General features: G+C 43.5%; 1 protein-coding gene across 1 annotated transcript in view; it reads right to left on the bottom strand.

Moving 5' to 3' along the window:
- tnfsf10l (TNF superfamily member 10, like) overlaps nt 1-19,004 on the bottom strand; it is a 55,664-nt gene extending 36,660 nt beyond the window's left edge. The window contains exon 1 of the mRNA XM_084042343.1: nt 18,186-19,004. Within this exon, the coding sequence (XP_083898469.1) occupies nt 18,186-18,431 (246 nt within the window). The 5' untranslated portion in view covers nt 18,432-19,004. The remainder of the gene's footprint in view (nt 1-18,185) is intronic.
- Between the last annotated feature and the right edge of the window lie 2,567 nt (nt 19,005-21,571).

The raw sequence follows: 21,571 nt of genomic DNA, 5'->3' as shown, positions 1-21,571 counted from the left end.
TTTGGCATTTTAGTATTTATTTTCAGATATTGTCTCCGCAAAATGTGTTTCTAGGAAGGTCTTCCTTTCCAGAGACTGATCAAACAGAGGCCAAATCCGTGCTTACAGACTCTGACGATTTGTTTGGAGATACAACCTGGGATGAATCCTTCCAATAAACCGAAACGGGTTTTCGCTAAATCAGGAAATAGTGTGTGCGAACAACATCCGTTGTTTTTCCCCCCGTTTCTCTAGAAGAGAAAAACAATCAGATGAAGCTGTTGAAGTTCATAGGTGTTAAATCAGCAACCATTTTCAACCTGGCATCCCTACTGTGGGCATGACATTAAAGGCAAAGCATGTTATGTCAATTTAGGCAAAACAGGTCCATGTCTTTATAGGTAAACAGTTCCAAACATTTCCCCAAATTTCTAAATAAATTTGACATTTCAATACAGCAGCTCTACAGGTGCACAACGTGTTGCGGTGATCAGCTACTTTCGCCATTTGTCGCATGACTAAATATATTTAGGGTTTAAGAGGTTAAATAGTTGAATAATGGCAAAAGCGATGTGCTCTTCATTGGGAGGGAGAGAGTGACAGAGAGACAGGGTCCTTAGGCATGAGTTTTCTCATGCCAATAAAGCTGCTTTGAATTGAATTGACAGAGAGACAGGTGACGACTTGGAAAAATCAAGTCATCATCTGTCTCTCTGTCCCGCTCTCCAAGTCTTTACATCGAGGAGATCAGACAAAGGAGAAAAAGAAATGGCAAGAGAGAGAGAGATAGAGAGAGAGAGAGAGAGAAAGAGCTGGGGAGCGTGTAAACGTGGAACAGAGAGGTCGAATATAGACCGGCGTGACCAAAACAGATAGAGGGAAGAAAAACAAAGAAACCCTGTCATCTGTAAATGAAAAGAAAAGACTCGATGGAGAGATGGAGGGGAAGAAAGATACCAGGGAAAGATTTAAGGACACAGAGAAACGAGGGAGAGAGAGAGAGAGAGAGAGAGAGAGAGAGAGAGAGAGAGAGAGAGAGAGAGAGAGAGAGAGAGAGAGAGAGAGAGAGAGAGAGAGAGAGAGAGAGAGAGAGAGAGAGAGAGAGAGAGAGAGAGAGAGAGAGAGAGAGAGAGAGAGAGAGAGAGAGAGAGAGAGAGAGCTGTTTAATTGATGCATAGATGAGAGATGACAGAGGCACAGACCAGTTTAATTACTGAGTGTGCTCTGTTCCAGGATACCAAACATGAAATCACAGCAAATCTGTGTGTGCGTGTGCGTGTGTGTGTGTGTGTGTGTGTGTGTGTGTGTGTGTGTCTGAAAATAGCTGATCTACAAGCTCACAACGCGCCACACAAGCTCACAACGTATTGTGAGCTTATAGATCGGCTATTTTCGGCTTTAGAGTTAGGGATAGAAAATGAAAAAAAAAGTGTCCTCAAATGTACAGTACTACAAACGTGTGTGTGTGTGTGTGCGCGCGCATGTGTGTGTGGGATACGTGCGTGTGTGTGTATAGTGTAATTTGTGTGTAATACGAGAGAGAGAGAGAGAGAGAGAGGGAGAGAGAGAGAGAGAGAGGGTGAGAGAGAGAGAGGCAAGGGGGAAATTGAGAAGTCGTCAGGCATTTAGGTTGACGCAAGTATGAGAAGTGTGTGTGTGTGTGTGTGTGTGTGTGTGTGTGTGTGTGTGTGTGTGTGTGTGTGTGTGTGTGTGTGTGTGTGTGTGTGTGTGTGTGTGTGTGTGTGTGTGTGTGTGTGTGTGTGTGTGTGTGTGTTTGAGATTGCCTGCTTGCATCCAGACTCCTCCACATACTAAAGCAGCGTCAGTACTACTTAAGTGTGTGTGTGTCATACAGAGATGGAGACACAAACAAGATGGTCTTTCTTGTGCCATGGGATAAATGTCTATCGGTTCAGAGGATTATACAGAACTAGATCACTCTAAAACCAACTGGGAACTTCCCAGCAATTTGTAGCTGGAAACACACACACACACACACACACACACACACACACACACACACACACACACACACACACACACACACACACACACACACACACACACACACACACACATGAATGTCAGGAGGTTTTAATGTGTGTTTGTTGTACTGCCATTTGCCATCTCAATTCCAAGGTTTGGATGTTCGGTTATTTCGGGGGTTTATTTGCTCGCAGGGCTACGCACTCCGAACTTTGCTAGCCCACGTAATGACAAAAGGTTTGTTTACCTCTAATGACACAACACACACACACACACACACACACACACACACACACACACACACACACACACACACACACACACACACACACACACACACACACACACACACACACACACACACACACACACACATACACATACATTTTAAATATTTATTTATGTCCACACAAACAGAAGTTAGCAACATTAGCGTTCACCGCTGCTTCACCTCCGTGAAGCTACCTACTCCCAGCATGCCCTGACACACACACACACACACACACACACACACACACACACACGCACACGCACACGCACACGCACACGCACACGCACACGCACACACACACACACACACACACACACACACACACACGCGCGCGCACGCGCACGCACACTCACTCACTCATCCCCATTCATCTCCCTCATCCCTCCACTATTTGACCCCTCAGGGATGTTCAGTCAAGGTCCCAGGAACGCCCCGACCTGGACGCATTCCAACGTGATCACCCGCTTCCTCTCCTCTCCTCGTCTCCTTCCCTTTCAATATGACACATGCGTTGGATGTGTTTGGGAAGGATCAAATTGCTGAGTGCCGTGACCCCGGAAGTGGCCCCGAGGCCTGATGGGAAAGCAATATGGCCTGATGGGTGCCAGAAGAAGGGCAGCGACATTGTTCCTATGAGCCAATGGTTCTCAAAGTGGTCCAAACTGACCCATATATTATGTCTGTACCTCTGAAAGTTAAGGAGGTCCTTGAAAAGGAAAAAAAGAAAACACTGCCATAAGTAATCTGCTATTCAATGGGGGTAGAGGTCTATCGGCCATACTGTGTGCCTCTCTATATTTGAACCTCCCCCAATGTCTATTGTCTATTACAGTATGTGTCACTGTGACTGTATAGTTGTATTGTTATTGTGAATGTTGTGGTTTATGTACATATGTATTAAGTCAGTGGTTCTCAAACTTTTTTTGTGTCAAGGACCCCAAAATTGATATGTATTTGGCCACAGACCCCCATCTGAAAATATTTTGTGCCAGGGACCCCCAGAAGAGAAGATTTGTGTTAAAGAACTTTTCAAGCTTTCTATGTACAAGCTTGTTGATCTGCTATTTCTATATAGCCACGGTATCATATACCACTGGGGGTCCCCGGACTCCACTTTGAGAACCAATGTATTAAGCAACCTGCCAAGGGACAGCAGATGGAAATTAGAGAAAGCTAAATCTGGCACAATACATCAAATGGTAACATTTATGTTCAAATGTTGTACATAGTCCCTTACAAGTAAAGTAAAGCAAAGTATAATAAAGAGTAAATTAAAGTAGAGTAGGATAGAGTAGAGGTGAGCAGAGTAAAGTTGGGACCCTTTTGTGGGTCGCAGATCCATTTTCGCGGGTCGCAAAATCCCTTACTTTATTTGTTTCCTACATTTTGACATTACTTATTAATAGATTTAATACTTTAAAATATTTTCTAAAGAGTTTTTAAAAATCGCACATTCTCATCAACAACAACAAATTCAAACATTTTTTTCCAAAAAGAAATTCATGAATAAAATAAAACATTATGAAGTAGTGAAAATAACAGCTCTGCAAGCTCGCAAAGCGGTTCGAAGCGACGTGTTGTGAGCTTGTAGATCTGCTGTTTTCACTAGTTTGGGTCCCGGGCAAAAGTCTTGATTTCTCTTTTGGGTCTTGAGCTAAAAACGTTTGGGAACCACTGATATAGATGCCTGGCTGACACGATACAGTACATTGAGTGAGTATGTGAGAGGTGAGGGGTGAGGGGGTTCTCAGGACAAAGACGTGTTGGGGGAAATGTTCTGGCAATTTCAGCAACAGCACAGGAACTAATCCTGCTGCCCTCAGTCAGTGCCATCACAGTCACGCCACTCACAACACTGCAGTGGGTTTTCACTACTTGAACGTAAAATACAAATAATAGTAAAGTCGACTTGCTTTTGTGAGAGCAAGGCATGACCATGAGAGAAGCTGAGCTGGTTCACATCAGCCTGAATGCTCACCCCTGTTCACCCTAAATTTAAAAGGAACCACATTTAGACATTATTGTGAATATTGCATTGTTAACGTCACATCACGTCACTATCAACATAGTCAAAAATCACCACCTCCAACTTGGAATAACTCGGCTGCCTCTGCAGAGTCTGAAGCATTACTTAACACCATTGCAATGCAGCAGTTAAATTGAAAACATTGCGCTGAAATGGCAAAAAAAAAACGCCTGGTAAGCAGCAAGGCTAGTAGCGAGTTACCTCTGCTGCACCCAAGAACCCAGATGACCTCTCGGTGTACATCCATGGCAGTGGGCCCCAGCTATAATAGATCTACTATCTACTTCCAGAGTTATTCTATTTATTGGCCTTGTTTACTCTCTCTCTCTCGCTCTCTCTCTGTCTCTCACTCTCACTGTCACTCACACACACCCACACACTTAGTATCAGGCTGATTGCGTTTATCGGCAGTTTTATAGTATTGTTGACTGAAGACATTCACTGATAGCTCACAGCCACAGCTGTTTGTAACACACCACACACACACACACACACACACACACACACACACACACACACACACACACACACACACACACACACACACACACACACACACACACACACACACACACACACACACACATTTGCACACATTCATGCAGCTGTAGACACATCCTAATGAGCATTCCAATGCGGGAACGTAAATATCCTGTCCTCACGCATTGAACTGAGCAGCCAAGGGCCCTTTGTGTGTGTGTGTGTGTGTGTGTGTGTGTGTGTGTGTGTGTGTGTGTGTGTGTGTGTGTGTGTGTGTGTGTGTGTGTGTGTGTGTGTGTGTGTGTGTGTGTGTGTGTGTGTGTGTGTGTGTGTGTGTGTGTGTGTGTGTGTGTGTGTGTGTGTGTGTGTGTGTGTGTGTGTGTGCGCGCGTGCGCGCGCGTGTGTGTAGTGGTGGTGGTCTGTATATTTATATACAGACCCATGAGCTTATATAATGTATGTAAGTGAGCTGCTCTCCTCTTTCCGTTTGAAGAAAGTAACATCCTCTTTTCTCTCTCTTTTCCCACATGCCTCCCTTTCTTTCCTCTGTAGCCCTATACCTCTGTACATCATGGATGAATGCCAAGCTGTCTAGAACAGGGTTTGTTTGACTATGCATGCATGCATGCATGTATGTACGTATCGTCTTCCTCCTCAAAAGTAGACCAATCACAGCTCACACTATACGTCTATGACATCACAAAACAGAAGAAATGCCCGGTGAAGTAAAACTCAAGATAGTAGGGCTCAATGTAGCCTCGCGGGTTCGACTCCCGATCCTGACGGCCTTTGCTGTGTGTCACTCACCTTTTTCTGCCCTGCCAAGCCAAAGAGCAGTAACTACGTTTTTGGACACACCGACTTATTCGGGTATCCCAAAGGTCAAATTAGCCTTTGCGATGTTGGGGGATAAACTATTACCTCAAGAACAGATGTACAATTAGTGTAATATCACTTATATACCGATATCTCATTTGCCTGACCAGTTGAATCACTTTTAAACCCATTTTTCAGTGATTTTTGTTTTCGTAGTTACTGCACTCTGCCTTGGCAGGGCTGTCCTATCAAATAAAGTCATGAAAGCCCAAAAATAAATCATTAAAAAAAGTACCTCATGGCAAATGTTGTTGGCAAAGATTGTCGACAACGCATAATTTCAACTCTGATACGTTTGTGTTGGAAACACGCCATTTTATCGTCATCAAAGGGTCGTCTCGTCGTGTACGACGAAGCGTACAGTACATTAAACGGTCTGTAGACAGCGTAGGTGGGCAGGCGCAGGGAGCTGCAAAGTGCTGACACATTAGTTTTACGACACCGCATCTGCTATAATGGACAACGTATGGACTCCCTATGGAAGTTCTGTCTCTCTCTGTCTCTCTGTGTTTATGACTTCCTTCCCTGTTCCAATGATCAACGATATCCTTGATCTGCGTCTCTCCTCTGATACTCTCCTATATGCACATATATGAGCATATTTTAAATGCCCTACTTGATCATACTACACAGTAGTAGTGTCACACACAAGCATCGAGTGTAGCAGATCCACAAGCTCGAAGCCCTTTTTGAGCTTGTAGATCTGCTAACAGTTTTGGACATATGAGGTTTCCAGTTTCCAACCGACAGAGACGATATGTTCATGTACAGTATGAGATATTATATTACTGTATGTGCCTGCCTGTTTCATCCCCTCTGCTCCTAGGATCTCTCTCTCGCTCTCTCTCTCTCTCTCTCTCTCTCTCTCTCTCTCTCTCTCTCTCTCTCTCTCTCTCTCTCTCGCTCTCTCTCTCTCTCTCTCTAGAAACAATCTGTATTTATTGTGTCAGTGTCTTCCTCTCTTCTCTTCTGATAAAGGAATCTTAGAAATCTAATTCTGTTGTTCTTTCTCCTCTTCCAGGTCTTCCCTCCTTCAAACACCCTCCCCCCTTTCTCTCTCTCTCTCTCTCTCTCTCTCTCTCTCTCTCTCTCTCTCCCCCCTCTCATTTGATCTCTTACCTCTCCTCTGATCTCTGTGTTGTTTTTCATCTCCATCCAAATGACCTGGCCATGAAAACATTGTGTGTGTGCAGTGTGTTTGTTTGTTTGTGTGTGTTGTGTGTGTGTGTGTGTGTGTGTGTGTGTGTGTGTGTGTGTGTGTGTGTGTGTGTGTGTGTGTGTGTGTGTGTGTGTGTGTGTGTGTGTGTGTGTGTGTGTGAGCGTGCGTGCGTGCGTGCGTGCGTACGTGCGTGCGTACGTGCGTGCGTGCGTCTCTCTCCCCTGTGCTATATTATCTCTCAGTCTCTCTTACCTTCTATTACTCACATGCAATCACACACAAAGAACGACTTCAACGCAATTCTGCCAAAAAGCTCAAGGCCTGCCTGCCCCCGCACGCACACACACACACACACACACACACACACACACACACACACACACACACACACACACACACACACAGAGAGAGAGGAAGAGAGGGAGAAATGGCTGGGCTGTACTCTCCAACCTTGTAAAAGAAAAAAAAAAGACTTGTGTCAGTGCAGAAAAATCTGTGCCTCCCCTCAAGCCTTAAAACCGAGTGTAACCCGATGCTACAATGAACGCTTGAACCAAAACACACAGAGAGGCGGCGGAGAGAGAGAAAGAGAATGAGAGAACGACAGAGAAAAAGAGAGAAGGTGTTTATGTGTTTTGGCACTGGAGTGTATTGTGGGAGGTTTATGTTGGTAGCTGCACATGAAATCATAACATTCGTGTGATGAGTGTATAATTGTACTGTAAATGAGTTAGTCATGATAGTTGTACGTGTGTGTGTGTGTGTGTGTGTGTGTGTGTGTGTGTGTGTGTGTGTGTGTGTGTGTGTGTGTGTGTGTGCGCACACACGCGCACTTGCATGAGTGCTCACTCACATATTCACTCACAGAGACTTAAACATGTGTGCTCTCGCACGCACACACGCACGCACGTGCACAGTTATTACACTTTTACAAACTCATACACTCACCCCTCACTACATAGCTTCACACACACACCTCATTTCAAAGAACCACAATGGAAACAGGCTGTTCGCGTTGTATCCTTTTGATTATGGTCGGCCATGTAATATGTTATTGTTACACATAGGTTTGTAATGATCAATAAAGATGTCCTTCAATCACAATGTGTGTGCACACAGTGTGTGCAATGTACACACAGGTGTATATTTGTATACTGTACATGTATATATAAAGTAGGCTATTCTCTAAGAGGGGCGGGATGATTTGATTGACAAGCTACACAACCAATAGCATTCATTCCCCCGCCCCCGCTCTTGATTGACAAGCTACCCAGCCAGTAGCATTCTTTGGGGATTGTTTTCCGGTTCCTGTTCCTGGCGTGCTTTTGGGCTTATATTAGAGATGCCGGATTTCAAATTCCTGAACAATCGGCTTCATTTTCGGTCTGTAGAAACCAGCGGTCTGGCTTTGTCCATCTCTTTTATACAGTCTATGACCTACACACACACACGTGCACAATAAAAGTCTCACACACACCTACGTTAAGTCTTAAACTCCCCTGTTTCCCTATTAATCCGACCACACACTCTCCCTTTGTATTACACGCACGCACGCACACACACACCTTTGCTTACAATCCCCACTACATTTAAGTCCACTTCCCTTTCTTCTCTGTGTCCATCAGACCACACACACACACACACACACACACACACACACACACACACACACACACACACACACACACACACACACACACACACACACACACACACACACACACACACACACACACACACACACACACAGGGTTATTGTTCGGTGTCAGCATGGTGAGTCGGATACCACATATCAGTGAGCCAAAACAATAATAAAGTGGACCAGTAAGTGTGACTGGAATGCCAATCACACACTCTGACGCCTTCCCACACAAGTGTACACACACACACACACACACACACACACACACACACACACACACACACACACACACACACACACACACACACACACACACACACACACACACACACACACACACACACACACAAGTGCACCAAGTACATAATTATGCTGAGTTGACTTCCAGACTTCCAATACAGGATGCATTCTGTGCTACAGTAGCTTATAGCATGTAAAGAGAAGTCACAACAATCCATATTTAGCACGGAGAACTGCTACGCTCAGCTTGAGTTTATCTGAATGCATGTGTTCAAATCTGCTGCATGCTGCTGACGCTGTGTTCATCATGAGCACAGTCAGTCAACCAGTACAGCTTGATGAAGGAAAGTACAGACTATAGCGTTAACAAGTGTAATGATTCATATCGGTGCTGTCGGCCGAGACCAGCACTTTTTGGGAAATGTAAATTGGCCTCTGTGTTCCAATGGATCCAGTGTAGTTACTATTTAGTAACAAGCTCTTCATTTGTTAAATATTTATAAAACACTCACGCTGTTTTTGGCATGTAATCAATCATAGGAAAAACGTTTTCCATTTTTTTCTAAAAATACATACGGAAAATTGCATGATATACAAGGTCACAGCGCTTCGCAAAGTGACATGTTGTTGTGAGCTTGTAGATCAGCTATTTTCACTACTTCTGCTTATGTAATTAATTCAAGAAAACATGAAAAAAAAAGATACAAGGTTTCTGCCAGACAGCGATGAAATAAGCAACTTAATCATACTAGACCCCAGGGTCTTTGTTCTCCAGAGATTGGTCTAATTGCTAAACATATCCAGAGTTCTGACCGGAGACTGTTAACCCAAACCAAAGATGTCATCATGTCAGAATGAATCCAGTCGGGTTCAAAGCGACTTAATTCTCAGCCCATCTTAGGTAAGTGTCCCGGCCCAGAACAGAACAAAGCCTGCCACTCAGGATTACACACACTACCCAAATGAAAGTCTGGCGCAAGGTTTAACTCTGATATCAGATGCGTCATAAAAAATAAGAAAATCCCCTTTCGTATGTCTTTGAAATTCAAAACGGGGACCAAAAAAGGAGAAGGGAGAAAAGGAGAAAATTATATTTTCTACAGCAGTTTCATACCATCCAGCCCTGTTCTTTCCATAGCTATACATACAGATCTTTTTATACAGCCAAAGGACGGAATTATGAGCTGATTCAACATGTGTAGTTCTTTCACATAAAGCATGATTCATCATGATTGCCCTTTTTATATGGTATATTATACACAGTATATGAGTCATCATGGGTCCATCATGATACTGTAACTATGGCAAGGGATATGATTCAATTACATTTTCCCCTAAAATGACTTTAAATTAAATTAATTAATGATTTGTTGGATGTCTCCGTTAACCGGGGTATGGTGCATGGTCCATGAGTGTATGTGTGCATGTGTGTCTGTTCACTGCAATGAGAACAGATTGTGTGATATGTTTTGAAAACACCATCATGGATAACAAATTAGAGGATGGGTAACTATGAAATCAAATGAACGGACCGATTCTTAGGAACATCAAAGTCTGTGTAATATGTTGGTGTTGAACAACCCAGAATGCACCCCTTGCTCTTAAAAGCCCCTACTAGCAATCGTGTGAACAGCTCACATGTTCGACGCCGACGACAAACATGTAACCTGAGCATCACCAGGCTTTTCCACGCGAAGGAAAGCCTGCTGTTCAACCTAGTAGAAAGTGGTTTCCGGTTGGTTTTAGTTCCCCCACCTAAGCGCTAAATCAAGTAGAGCGGTCTAGTCTCGCCAATTTGAGAACCACCGGTATTGTAATCGTATAGCAGACGTGAAGTGAAGTCCACATGCCAGCTCTGACAGTGTGATAAAACCCAGTTCCAGAAACGGTTCCAAATGTGTCAGAACCGATTCCGGTTCCACAATGTTGGATCCAGTTCCTATACAGATTCCGGATCCCAAGCCTACTCTAGACCGGATCAAAAAACTTCAAAAGGAGTTTGATCCCAGTCTAGCCGACATGTGTCGTGTCATAGGCATCCCAGACACTGAACACCTCATGCACACTCATTGTCGCTTCCTGTGGCGGGAAACAAAACGTCAGCTTGAACGTCTAATCTGAAAGTCTACAAGGAAAGCGCTGCGCTAGTAATATCTTGCCCTCTCTAACCTACATTCAATGTGAATGGCAATTGTTCAAGTGCAGTCATGTTTGTTTCTAAAAGCACTTTTAGCTGAACAGGTTTGTCACATTGTGATTTACAAAGGATGTGAGTACTGAAAAAAAAACAGAAAAACACACACACAATAGAGTACAGAACCACAGAAGGCCAGAGCTTTTCTTTTGGCGAGACTGTATCTTTGTGTGTGTGTGTGTGTGTGTGTGTGTGTGTGTGTGTGTGTGTGTGTGTGTGTGTGTGTGTGTGTGTGTGTGTGTGTGTGTGTGTGTGTGTGTGTGTGTGCGTGTGCGTGTGCGTGTGTGTGTGTGACCATATGTGAGTGTGTATTCAATCAAAGCACAGGCATGACACCAGAACAGTCCTGGTTATATGGCATTGTACCCGACACTTTACTGGACTCTCTTTGTCTGGACAAAGCCAACATCAGTCAGAGAGTGTAATGTGTAATTCTATTGCAGTTCAACAAGAGAGAGAGACTGTTTCTAGATTAAAAATAGCTGGCCTTTGCATGAGAGCAGAGGGGGGGATTCCCCACCATCATGCCACGGATACACACAGAGCTGTGTTTTTCATGTCCACAGGAACACGTAGTATCAACCAAGGCTTTGCCATTATGTATTTCATTTTCTGTCACCGTCCAAGTGTGAACGAAAAAGAGAACGAAGGATAATTGCTGACTTTTATGGTATTGGCTGGCGTTAAAACGCAACGAAACACGCCGTTCCATGTAGGCTGGCGTTTCTTTTCCAGCGCCTCGGGAATGCATTTGGAAGTGTTATGTCAGATTGTTTAGTCTTCTTCACAATAGAATAGGATTTATGTTCATAATTGGCAAGGTTTTGCATTCATTACTTTAAGAAATAGATATTCTAACCACATGAACGAACCCTAGAATCCCTAGTTTGGCCTGGGTGAACATGAGGTGTAAATTGTTGACAAGCTCAAGGAACCCCCTCAAGGGCCACTGGGGGTCCCCGGACACCACTTTGAGAAATAATGTATGGTTATGGTAAACACCAGGTGTTTTGGGACTGGATGTTTTTCCTGTAAAACTTCAACATGCTGTTGTATTGGAGCAGTTATCGGTGGGATGTACAGTAATGACACCGACTCAAACGCATGACTGCCTTGTACTTCCCCTCCCTGGGGATTCCTAATGTTTTTAAAGTCAAGGACACAAGAACAACATATCCAGAAACTTGACCAAAAGAATGATAACAGCCATAAAGCCAAAGATACTTCTCTGACCCACAGAGAAAAAATATAGCAGTAGCTATTTTTTTGTTTTTGTTTTAAAGGTCACAGTTCATGACTAAGGTGCAGATTATACTATTAGTCTTATCTAGGAATCTGTGGGTCACAGGCCTGACCTGTGAGGTTTGATCCCCACGACCGCTAATGTTTGTCCACCAATAACAATGTGCCTTTAAGCAAGACGCCGAATTCCTCTTTGTCACTCTGGTTAAGTGCATCTGCCTGACTGAATTCATTTAACGTCGGTTTTAGCTGAGAGATTGTCCATTAAACCACAAAGGAAATGTCAGATGAGGGACTGTTTGTTGTTTTATAGCCTCAAGACTCTCGAGAGCTCCTACCTGCTGCTCAATCACTGCAAATCTCTCACTGGGTAAAAAGCATCTGCTAAATGAAAAATGTGAGGCCTGTTCTGGCTGGAACGGCTCCAAATAAACCCCACGGGAAACATCAACCAAGGTACTGTTTGCTTCATAACAAAGCACACTAGTTTTTAGACTCTATAACCCCATCCCAGCTCAGTCAGTTTAGTCACTGTTTAAGCCTGGATGTTAAATTTAAGACATGTGCCGAGTGAACCACAAAGGAAACATCAGGCATTGGGTACCGTAAACGTATTCTTTTTTCGAAACAGAAAAACCCAGACCAAAGAATGATGATGGTAATAAAGACTACCTGCGGTGCTCAATCAATCTAAGTCATTCTGGATAAGAAAATCAGTTTAAATGTTGAATTTAAGACCAGAGTAGGGTGAAACCACAAGAGAGAGAGACAAAAAAATCTAGTAAAACATCGGCCTGCCTAACGTGTCAACCCCAAAACTCAGCCAATATGCCATTAGCTTTTTTTCCCCCCACAAGCCAAGGGTTCTAAATCAGTGGCTCAAAACTCTGGTCCGCAAGGACCCCTATTGCTGGTTTTCTGTCCCAGTGGTTCTCTGTAGGTCAGGACCCACATAATTTTTGGGGGGTCCTCAAACGACAGTGAACTTAGTGAAGTGACAATTTAAGGACTTTTAAGACCTCAAAATACAAAGGAAGAAAAGAAAAAGACCATCACTGCATCAAAAGTCATCAACAAAACTGCACTATAAAAGCTGGTCAAACATTGGCCAAATTGTCAAATAACAAAAGAAAGAGGCAAAATGTTTGAAAATAGCCAATCTGCAAGCTGACAACGTCTCGCAACGCATGGAGTTGTGAGCTTGTAGATCTTCTATTTTCACAATATTTATCTGTGGAACCGAGTCAAAACAAAATGAATGCCTCAACTCCTACATTCCAAGTGCTTGTCAGGGTGGGGGGTCCCCAGTTCAAATATCATTATTTTGTGGGGTCACGGCCTGAAAAGGTTGAGAACCACTGTAATCTATCCTACAACTCACTCTAAATAGTCCCTGATTGAACAGTTACAAATTACTAGGACACAGGACACCACGTGAATGCAATTAACACCCCGGTAGAAAGGAAAACCAGTCCTGAGCCATGCACTGCTCGATGTACAGGTTTATTACTTTGCTGGACAAGAATGACTTATTTTCAACTGGAAAAAAACATTTCACTGAACACTTTTTCCCTCAATATCTCGCACCTGTGGAATTTTACGTCACAGTTTGTAGACTCTACGATCCCATTAAACTGAAATCACTGTCTAAAGAGTGTCCGTATCAACCTTAAAGGGTTAGTTCACCCCCAAAATGACTTTTTTTCTATCAATTATTCACCCCATAGAGACTTGAATTCATGGATATTTCATTGTTGTCACATTCCTAAGCCAATAATTTGATGACTGGCAGCGGTTCCGGTAGGAGACACAAAGAGTCTCCTTTGTGTCTCCTACCGGAACTGCTGCCTACCGGTCATCAAATTACTGTCTTAGGAATGCGACAAAAACAAAAAAATATCCATCAATTCAAATCTCCATGGGGTGACTAATCGATAGAAAATAAGTATTTTTTTGGGTGAACTATCCCTTTAAATATCAGACCATAAAACCAGCAGCGACTCAGGTAACTTTATTGTTTAGGTTTTGGGCCAGAAAGCCGTCAAGGCTAGCTCCAGCTTGTTGCCACTATATGAAAAGTGAATATGAACCATTGCTTCTCCGTGGGAGGGGAGATTTACCATCCAATGATACATAGCACAGGGTTGTTGAACTCGTGAGAAGAAGAATTATACAACTGCAGTGGAGTTTCTCCCTTTGAAAGCATACTGTTACAGCTCAAACAGTGCCTGTGGTGAGTGCGTTTCAGCCACCTAGGGATGGAAATGAAGACGTGCTGAAAGTAAGCGATTTACTGCACAATCCATCACCTTTTCCCCCTCCCTTCTTGTTCCCTGGTTCATCCACTGTGAATTGAACCTATGCTATGCAGGCCATAGATTATATTTCCCTGAGGAGGAGACATCATAAACCATATCCCCAACTTCTCCCGAGTCAAAACAACCTCTGCTGATATTAAAAGTTAACAAGAGCCTTTAAATCTAAAGGTAAGTTATCGGGAAGGGAAGGGGCTGTTTTTTGCTGAAAAACAGCCCCCATTTTTTTGCCTCCATGCTGTTAGCTGTCCAAATCACAACACACAATGACAGAGAGACAATGGAATACAACCACCCTAAGGACTACTAACCATTGAGTTTCCCGCACTATCTGTACCGAGTCAACAGAGCTGCTACCTTTAAACTTTAAATCTGAGGCTTTTTTGTATAGGCTATTTAAATAGTTTTGAGAAAAAATGCTGCTAATGGTCCCAAAAGTGACTGCATAAGATTGCAGCTATTTGTTTCAAAGAGCTTTATAGCCTGTATAACATGTACTGTATATAACGACGCAATGTGACATAGCTCTGTTTAACACAATGCGGTACCCCCTCCAACTGTATATACTTTCCCCATTTTCTTAAACTGTTTATATTATATTTTGACACTTGCTTTGGCAATGTAAACGTATGTTTTCCCATGCCAATAAAGCTCCTTTGAATTGAATTGACAGAGAGAGGCATGGGAGGGGGTTAGGCTATTAGGGTAATGTAATTAACTCTGGTGGTGGGACACACATCCGTGAGGTCAGCATACCATGTACTGGCAACACCTGGGTTTGAATTCATCCTGGTGACCTTTAGTCAAAGGTTAACCTCCTCCTCCTCCTCTCTCCTATCTCCCTGTCCATCTCCACAGGGAGATGGACCACCAATACAGCCAAATAAAAGAGAAACTGAACAAATACGTTTTCAGCCAATTCAACAACATGATATGTGGGAGTTGCCCTGGTCTTGATAACCTCAGTGACATGGCTGCTCTCACCAACTTCCCCTTTTTTCATCAAACAACCAAGACAGACTTGACCACATGTATGGTCAGCGCTCGTCCTAAGATCATGTGGGAACAAGGCACTACTGCTTATCAATTCCATTAGGGCTGCAACTATCCATTCTTTTCTTAGTGATTATTCTATCGATTACCTTTTCGATAACAGAATAATCGAGAAGTATTTTGCAATGTTTTTAGATAAACAAATTGATTAAGCAAAGCATTTATTCTATACTGCATCGCAAAACGGTGCCGTGCAGAAGTGGTTAAAATAGCTGATCTACAAGCTAACAACATGTTTTTATGAAATTTTTGGATGCTTTTCACCTATAATGACAAACCCAAAATGGGGATTGATTATTATTTGATTATTTTATTACATTTTCAATCATTTTCTATAATCAATTAAATCAAATGGTTCAATTAACTGCTCGAAGGGGCTTTATTGGCATGGGAATCATACATTATATTGCCAACGCAAGTGTGAAATAAAACCAAAAATAAGACATGTAGACTATGTACAATTAAAGATACATAGGTCTACTAGAAGTGTACATACAAACAGAGCTGTGTGACATTGCAATCAAATAGAGTGGTAAAATTAACTTAAAAATACAAACTAGGGGAAAAAAAGCTTTTGCTATTAAAAACACACATGATTATTTCTCTCATGGGTCATCTCACACTATTGCGTCATGACAACACTTGAGGAGCCACTGGGAACTACAGGAATAACACAACTTTTTAATTCCGTCCATATGAGCTCCTGGCGCCACTGCAGAACATTTGGCACTGATGGCTACGCTGAGTCAACAGCACACATATAGTATGTTTTAATCATTATCAAATTAAACTACTATCGTGTCAACCTAGATCACAAGACATCTGTAACCATGCAGTTAGGTAGGCTAGGTAGATAGGTGTGCATTTATGTAAGTAGTGAGGGAGGGAGGGTCACTATGAAGGCAGGTAGGTAGGTAGGTAGGTAGGTAGGTAGGTAGGTAGGTAGGTAGGTAGGTAGGTAGATAGGTAGATCGGCTATTTTCACAATGTTTGCCTCTTTATCATATTATTTGACAATTTGGACAACGTTTTTATAGTATATTTGTTGATTACTTTTGATGCAGAAATTGTCTTTTTTCTTTTCTTTCTTTTTGAGGTATTAAAAGTCCTTACATTGTCACTTCACTGTCATCTGGGGGGGTCCCCGGACCACAGGTTGAGAACCACTGGGCTCCACTATGATGATAGGACATATGTAAGTATGAAGTATGAGTATGAAGGTGGATAGGATAGGATTTGCTAGTAAAATGTATCCTAGTATTAAACACTGAACAGCCTGCTATAATCAACACACAGCTGTAGATTTGAAAATGACAGTAAATCTCTCTCTCCCCATCTCTCTCTCTCTCTCTCTCTCTCTCTCTCTCTCTCTCTCTCTCTCTCTCTCTCTTTCTCTCTCTCTCTCTCTCCCCCTCTCTCTCCCTCTCTCTCCTTATGAATTCCAGGTCACATACGACTGACTTTAACAAGTTCAGTCAGGCGAGTTCCTACCTCCCGAAAAACCCCGGCAGCGTTACTAAAAGTCCAGGGATTTTAATATACTCTTGTGTGTTGAGTCTCGTTCCATCCAGCCCCCCCAAAACTACTCTCCCGAGTGAAATGAACCAAAGCTGAGGTCAGGATAGATATGGCTCAGAGCGTTAGTGAGTTCTCTCTAACGCTCTGCCAGGCACATAGCTCTGCTCATAGACCCAACATTCCACTGCCGTGCGAGGTCTCCGTCTTTAGTAAAAAATAAACCAAACTACTTTGCTAATCACCAAAACAAAGGCTGTTTTGTCTTGCTAAAAGTCTATTCTCCAGGGTGGGAAGCCTCTCAGGACCCCACCTTCTCTGTATAATATACTTTTTGGCCAGAAAATAAAATATGTCCACCAGACGGAAATTATTGTATTTACTCCACTGCGCCCTCTAGAGATTTAGTCGATAATTTTTTTCTATTGACATCTGTATGGGAATTATTTTCTTTTTTGGCCAAAAAGTGTATTTTAGACGTGAGGTGGGGGGCTCAGACTGTTCCCACTAAGGATAGTAAACCGTCTTTGTTTTTGTGAGTGTGTTTTTTATTTTTTACAACAGACGTGAGGCTGCGCAGCCTTGCAATGGGCCTGGTCGACAAGATAAAACACCACAACAGTGGGATACCCATGTACCTGTCAAAATACTTCAAAAACGTAGATGAAGTCCACAATCACAACACCAAAGGCAGCTCCACTGATCATGTCCAACCCAGATTTGGCACAAACAAGGGAATTAACGCGTTCTCATGCTATGCAACAAAAATGTGGAATGCCCTAGGAGTAAAGGAGTGTAAAAACCAACTCACTTTTAAAACTACCCTAAAGAAACACCTTCAGGAGGCTGCAATTCCAAACTGGCCCCTGTCAAAGTCTTAAACCTACCTACCAGCCCCCCCGCCCCTCCCTCTTTTATTGTTAAGTCTTAAGTGGACTTCCAAGTTCCATGTACTTCATCCATCATGACTTTCTAAATAAAGTACTCCAATCAATCAATCAATCAATCAATGCCTGATTGCCTGCGCTACCGGGAGTGTGAGGGCAACGGCTCGAAAGTAGGCTAACATATCATTAAAGGAGAACTCCTTCTAACACTATGGACCAGAGCTAGTCCCATCCAACCGCCTCCCCCCCCCCCCGCGCGCAAAAACACTCTCCCGAACCCAGTTTAGGTCAGGATGGAGGAGGGTGATCTTATACCTTACCTGTGATATGGACATGTTCAGGTAGACGAACAGCCCGGTGGTCGAGGCGATCTGCAGCACGACCACCACTATGACCACCATGGCGACCCACATCTTGGAGGGCGCAGACCCTTCCCTGCTGATCCGCTCCCCCCGGCTCCCTGGGGGTCCGCCGGCGGGGGCCGGGACCATCATGTAGGTGGTTGACTCGCTGCTCACCGACCTGAAGTAATCCTGCTGCTGCTGCTGTGCGCTGGGAGCCGCCATGGCATTCCCGACGCAAGCATGAGTTATAATGCGCACGAACTGCACAGATCTCTCAGGGCAACAGAACAGCCCCAATAAAATAAAATTAAAAAACTAAAAAAAGAAAAAGAAAACTTAACAGCCAACTCACAAATTAGATCAGCTCAAAAAAAGAATAAAGAAAATATGGAGAGCTGTATTCTTTTAATGGCTGAGTGTTAAAATTGTTATTCTCCAATAAAAAGATGTATTTAAAAAAAGAAAGAAAGAAATTAGATCTCCGTTCCCATGGATGAGTCCCGTTCCTGTTCGCTCCGAATGAGTCGCTTCTCATTCGGCTTGTGGGAGGAGGAGGAGGAGGACGGATCAGTGATCAACCCAAAAAGAAAAGAAACGGAGAAAAGAAGAAAATCCACACGATCAGTCCAAATGGGAGAAATAAAACCAGTCGATCTTCAAGCAAACTGACTTTAAAACGCGGCTCTGTCCATTTGTGATGTATGAACAACTGTTGCTGAGTAAACCAAACAGAACTCCATGGAGCTCCAGACTGCTGGATTAGAGCTATTCACTCTGCAGCGCTGGTTTCATTTGGTAGAGACTATAGGGAGCTCTCTCTCTCTCTCTCTCTCTCTCTCTCTCTTTGCTCTGCCTCTGAGGGGCTGGACTAACCTCCTCATCACCTTGGCTGCACCAGGAATGTTGCTCTACTGCTCTACTGTTGCTCTCTACTTTATTATTGCGCTCTCTCTCTCTCTCTCTCTCTCTCTCTCTCTCTCTCTCTCTCTCTCTCTCTCTCTCTCTCTCTCTCTCTCTCAATCATTCACTAGGCTATATGTGGGTCACTTGTGTGTACACAGTCAGTGTCACTCATTCAACTACACAACTTTCTCTGACTGTGTTTGTGTTTGTTGTGTGTGTTTGCTGTGTTTTTGCCTTCTCTTGTCTTCTCCTGTGTGTGTGTGTGTGTGTGTGTGTGTGTGTGTGTGTGTGTGTGTGTGTGTGTGTGTGTGTGTGTGTGTGTGCGCGTGCGTGCGTGCGTGCGTGCGTGCGTGTGTGCGTGTGTGTGTGTGTGTGAGTTGAGTTTCCCAAGTTTGTGCAACTACTATTGTTTGTGTTCAAGCATTTCTTGTTAAATGTGAACTCAAATAAAGACGTTAAAAGTGTGTGTGTGTGTGTGTGTGTGTGTGTGTGTGTGTGTGTGTGTGTGTGTGTGTGTGTGTGTGTGCGTGTGTGCATGCACGTGCGTGCGTGCGTGCGTGCGTGCGTGCATGCTCGCATGAGCATACGAGTGCGCGCGTGCATACGTGCGTGTGTAGGCTACATCAGTGAGTGCTTCACAGCTTATGAGCAAATATTTGCTTAACAGCGTTTGGTTTATTCATTTACAACTGTTGAGGCACAATTAAATATTTGAACTAACACTTCTCTACATCTCTCTTTACAGCTCTGCGGGCAGTGCCCTGATTTCATTGTTTGCGAAGGACGGACTCAAAGTGCTGTGATGTGATGAATACATTTCACTGCAGCCCCAGAGCCACAAAATGTCTGGAGTGCAACCCAAAACATGTCTTCCTGAATCCCCATCAGCAATTACACGGTTAATATATCCGTGTACTTTTAAATGGTGAGAAACTAACTCACACCAACCAACACAAACACACAGGCTTTGTCTGTAGACAACGGGGTCATGAGTTATACAGTGTAGTCCGTAGTCCATATTTTCCATCTGACCGATGGCCAAAGATATTAAAGGAGGCGAGGAGCCGTGTTTAAACTCCAGCCGTAAACAACCAGGGTTTGTCTTGGGGAACAGCTGGAGAGTGCCGTGCCGCTGTTTATTGCATCGCAGCAGAAGAAGAAGATGGGAGGCATATGGACCCCGCAGACCAGAGGCAGGCACCCGGCCAGACAACAAGCTCAAGGAACACCAGAGGTCATGACCTTTCTGCTTATCACATCCCCACCCACACCTCTGTCACATGCGGGGGGGGGGGGGGGGGGGGGGGGGAGAACCAGGTCACAAAAGACTTTACGTACACCAAGTGGAATGAATGACCTGCCCAAAGGTCATCTTAGCAGGCAATTAATTTGCATATAAGGAGGTATTCAATGTGTTGTCCTGGGGTTCTTGTTATGGGTTCTTTCTTGGGTTTTATGAAGTTACCCCCCGCCCCTGTTTATTTCCTTCTTCCTTTCATCTCATTATTCAAGCTGTATGTTACAACATATACTTCATCATTGAGGCCGTGCGTGCACCAAAGGGGTTTTCCCAGCTGAAAATGCAAGGCGCTCGCCAGAAATGCTCATCCAAACGCCCAAAGTTGATCATTGTTCCAACTCTCTGGGGCCAGATGAAAACGCCAGGCGTGAATGTGTCGTGTTGAACTGACACTCGGCGCCTCGTCAGTCACGCTGCTGACTGACGTTTTCCAGCAGAGCGTAAATATGGCGCACTGGCGCTCCTATCGAAACCAATTCAAAACATACTACGCCGCACTCAAGAAAAAGAAGAAAAAAAAACGCCTTGGTGGACACAGCCCCTTACATTCTCACTCAAGCATGAATGAATCACACACCAGATTTATGAAAGCAACTTTGATGCTTGAATCAATGCAATTAGCCTTTTTTTCTTCTCATGAGATCAGACTGCGGTATTATCTGTGTCTGTATTTCACGTTTTAATGACTGTGTGATACATACTGTCATGAATGATATGATAGGCTTCAAACGCAAACAAATGCCCAAGAGCAAAGTAAAGAAAAACTAGGTCAAATTCCACCTGTTTTATGGAAAGTCACACGGGGTGTTTACCAAGTGGGATTGTAGATCGGCTCAAAGTCAATGGACATTCTTCTGTGACTGGAATCGAATATGTTATAAGCATAACATACATTTCATTATGAATGTGTACTACTGAAAATATAGGAAATGAATCTGTCACATGCTGCTCTCTCTGTCACATGGGGTGATAGCAAGAGCGCCGATTGTGTTTGTTGGCCAACAACTGCGATTCTTACGGTATCCCAAAGGTCATCGTGCTAAGCCAGACTAACTGCTCTTTAATCTTTAACAAATTATCTGGAATCTGAATCTGAAAGTTGAAAGTAGCTACAGTCACCTTGCAGTGTCCTTACATGGCATTTTGGGAAGGTTCCTTT

This window comes from Gymnoscopelus microlampas (assembly GCF_963454915.1).
Source record: "Gymnoscopelus microlampas genome assembly, chromosome: 19".
NCBI classification, from domain to species: domain Eukaryota; kingdom Metazoa; phylum Chordata; class Actinopteri; order Myctophiformes; family Myctophidae; genus Gymnoscopelus; species Gymnoscopelus microlampas.
This window is presented reverse-complemented; position numbering and strand designations above follow the sequence as displayed.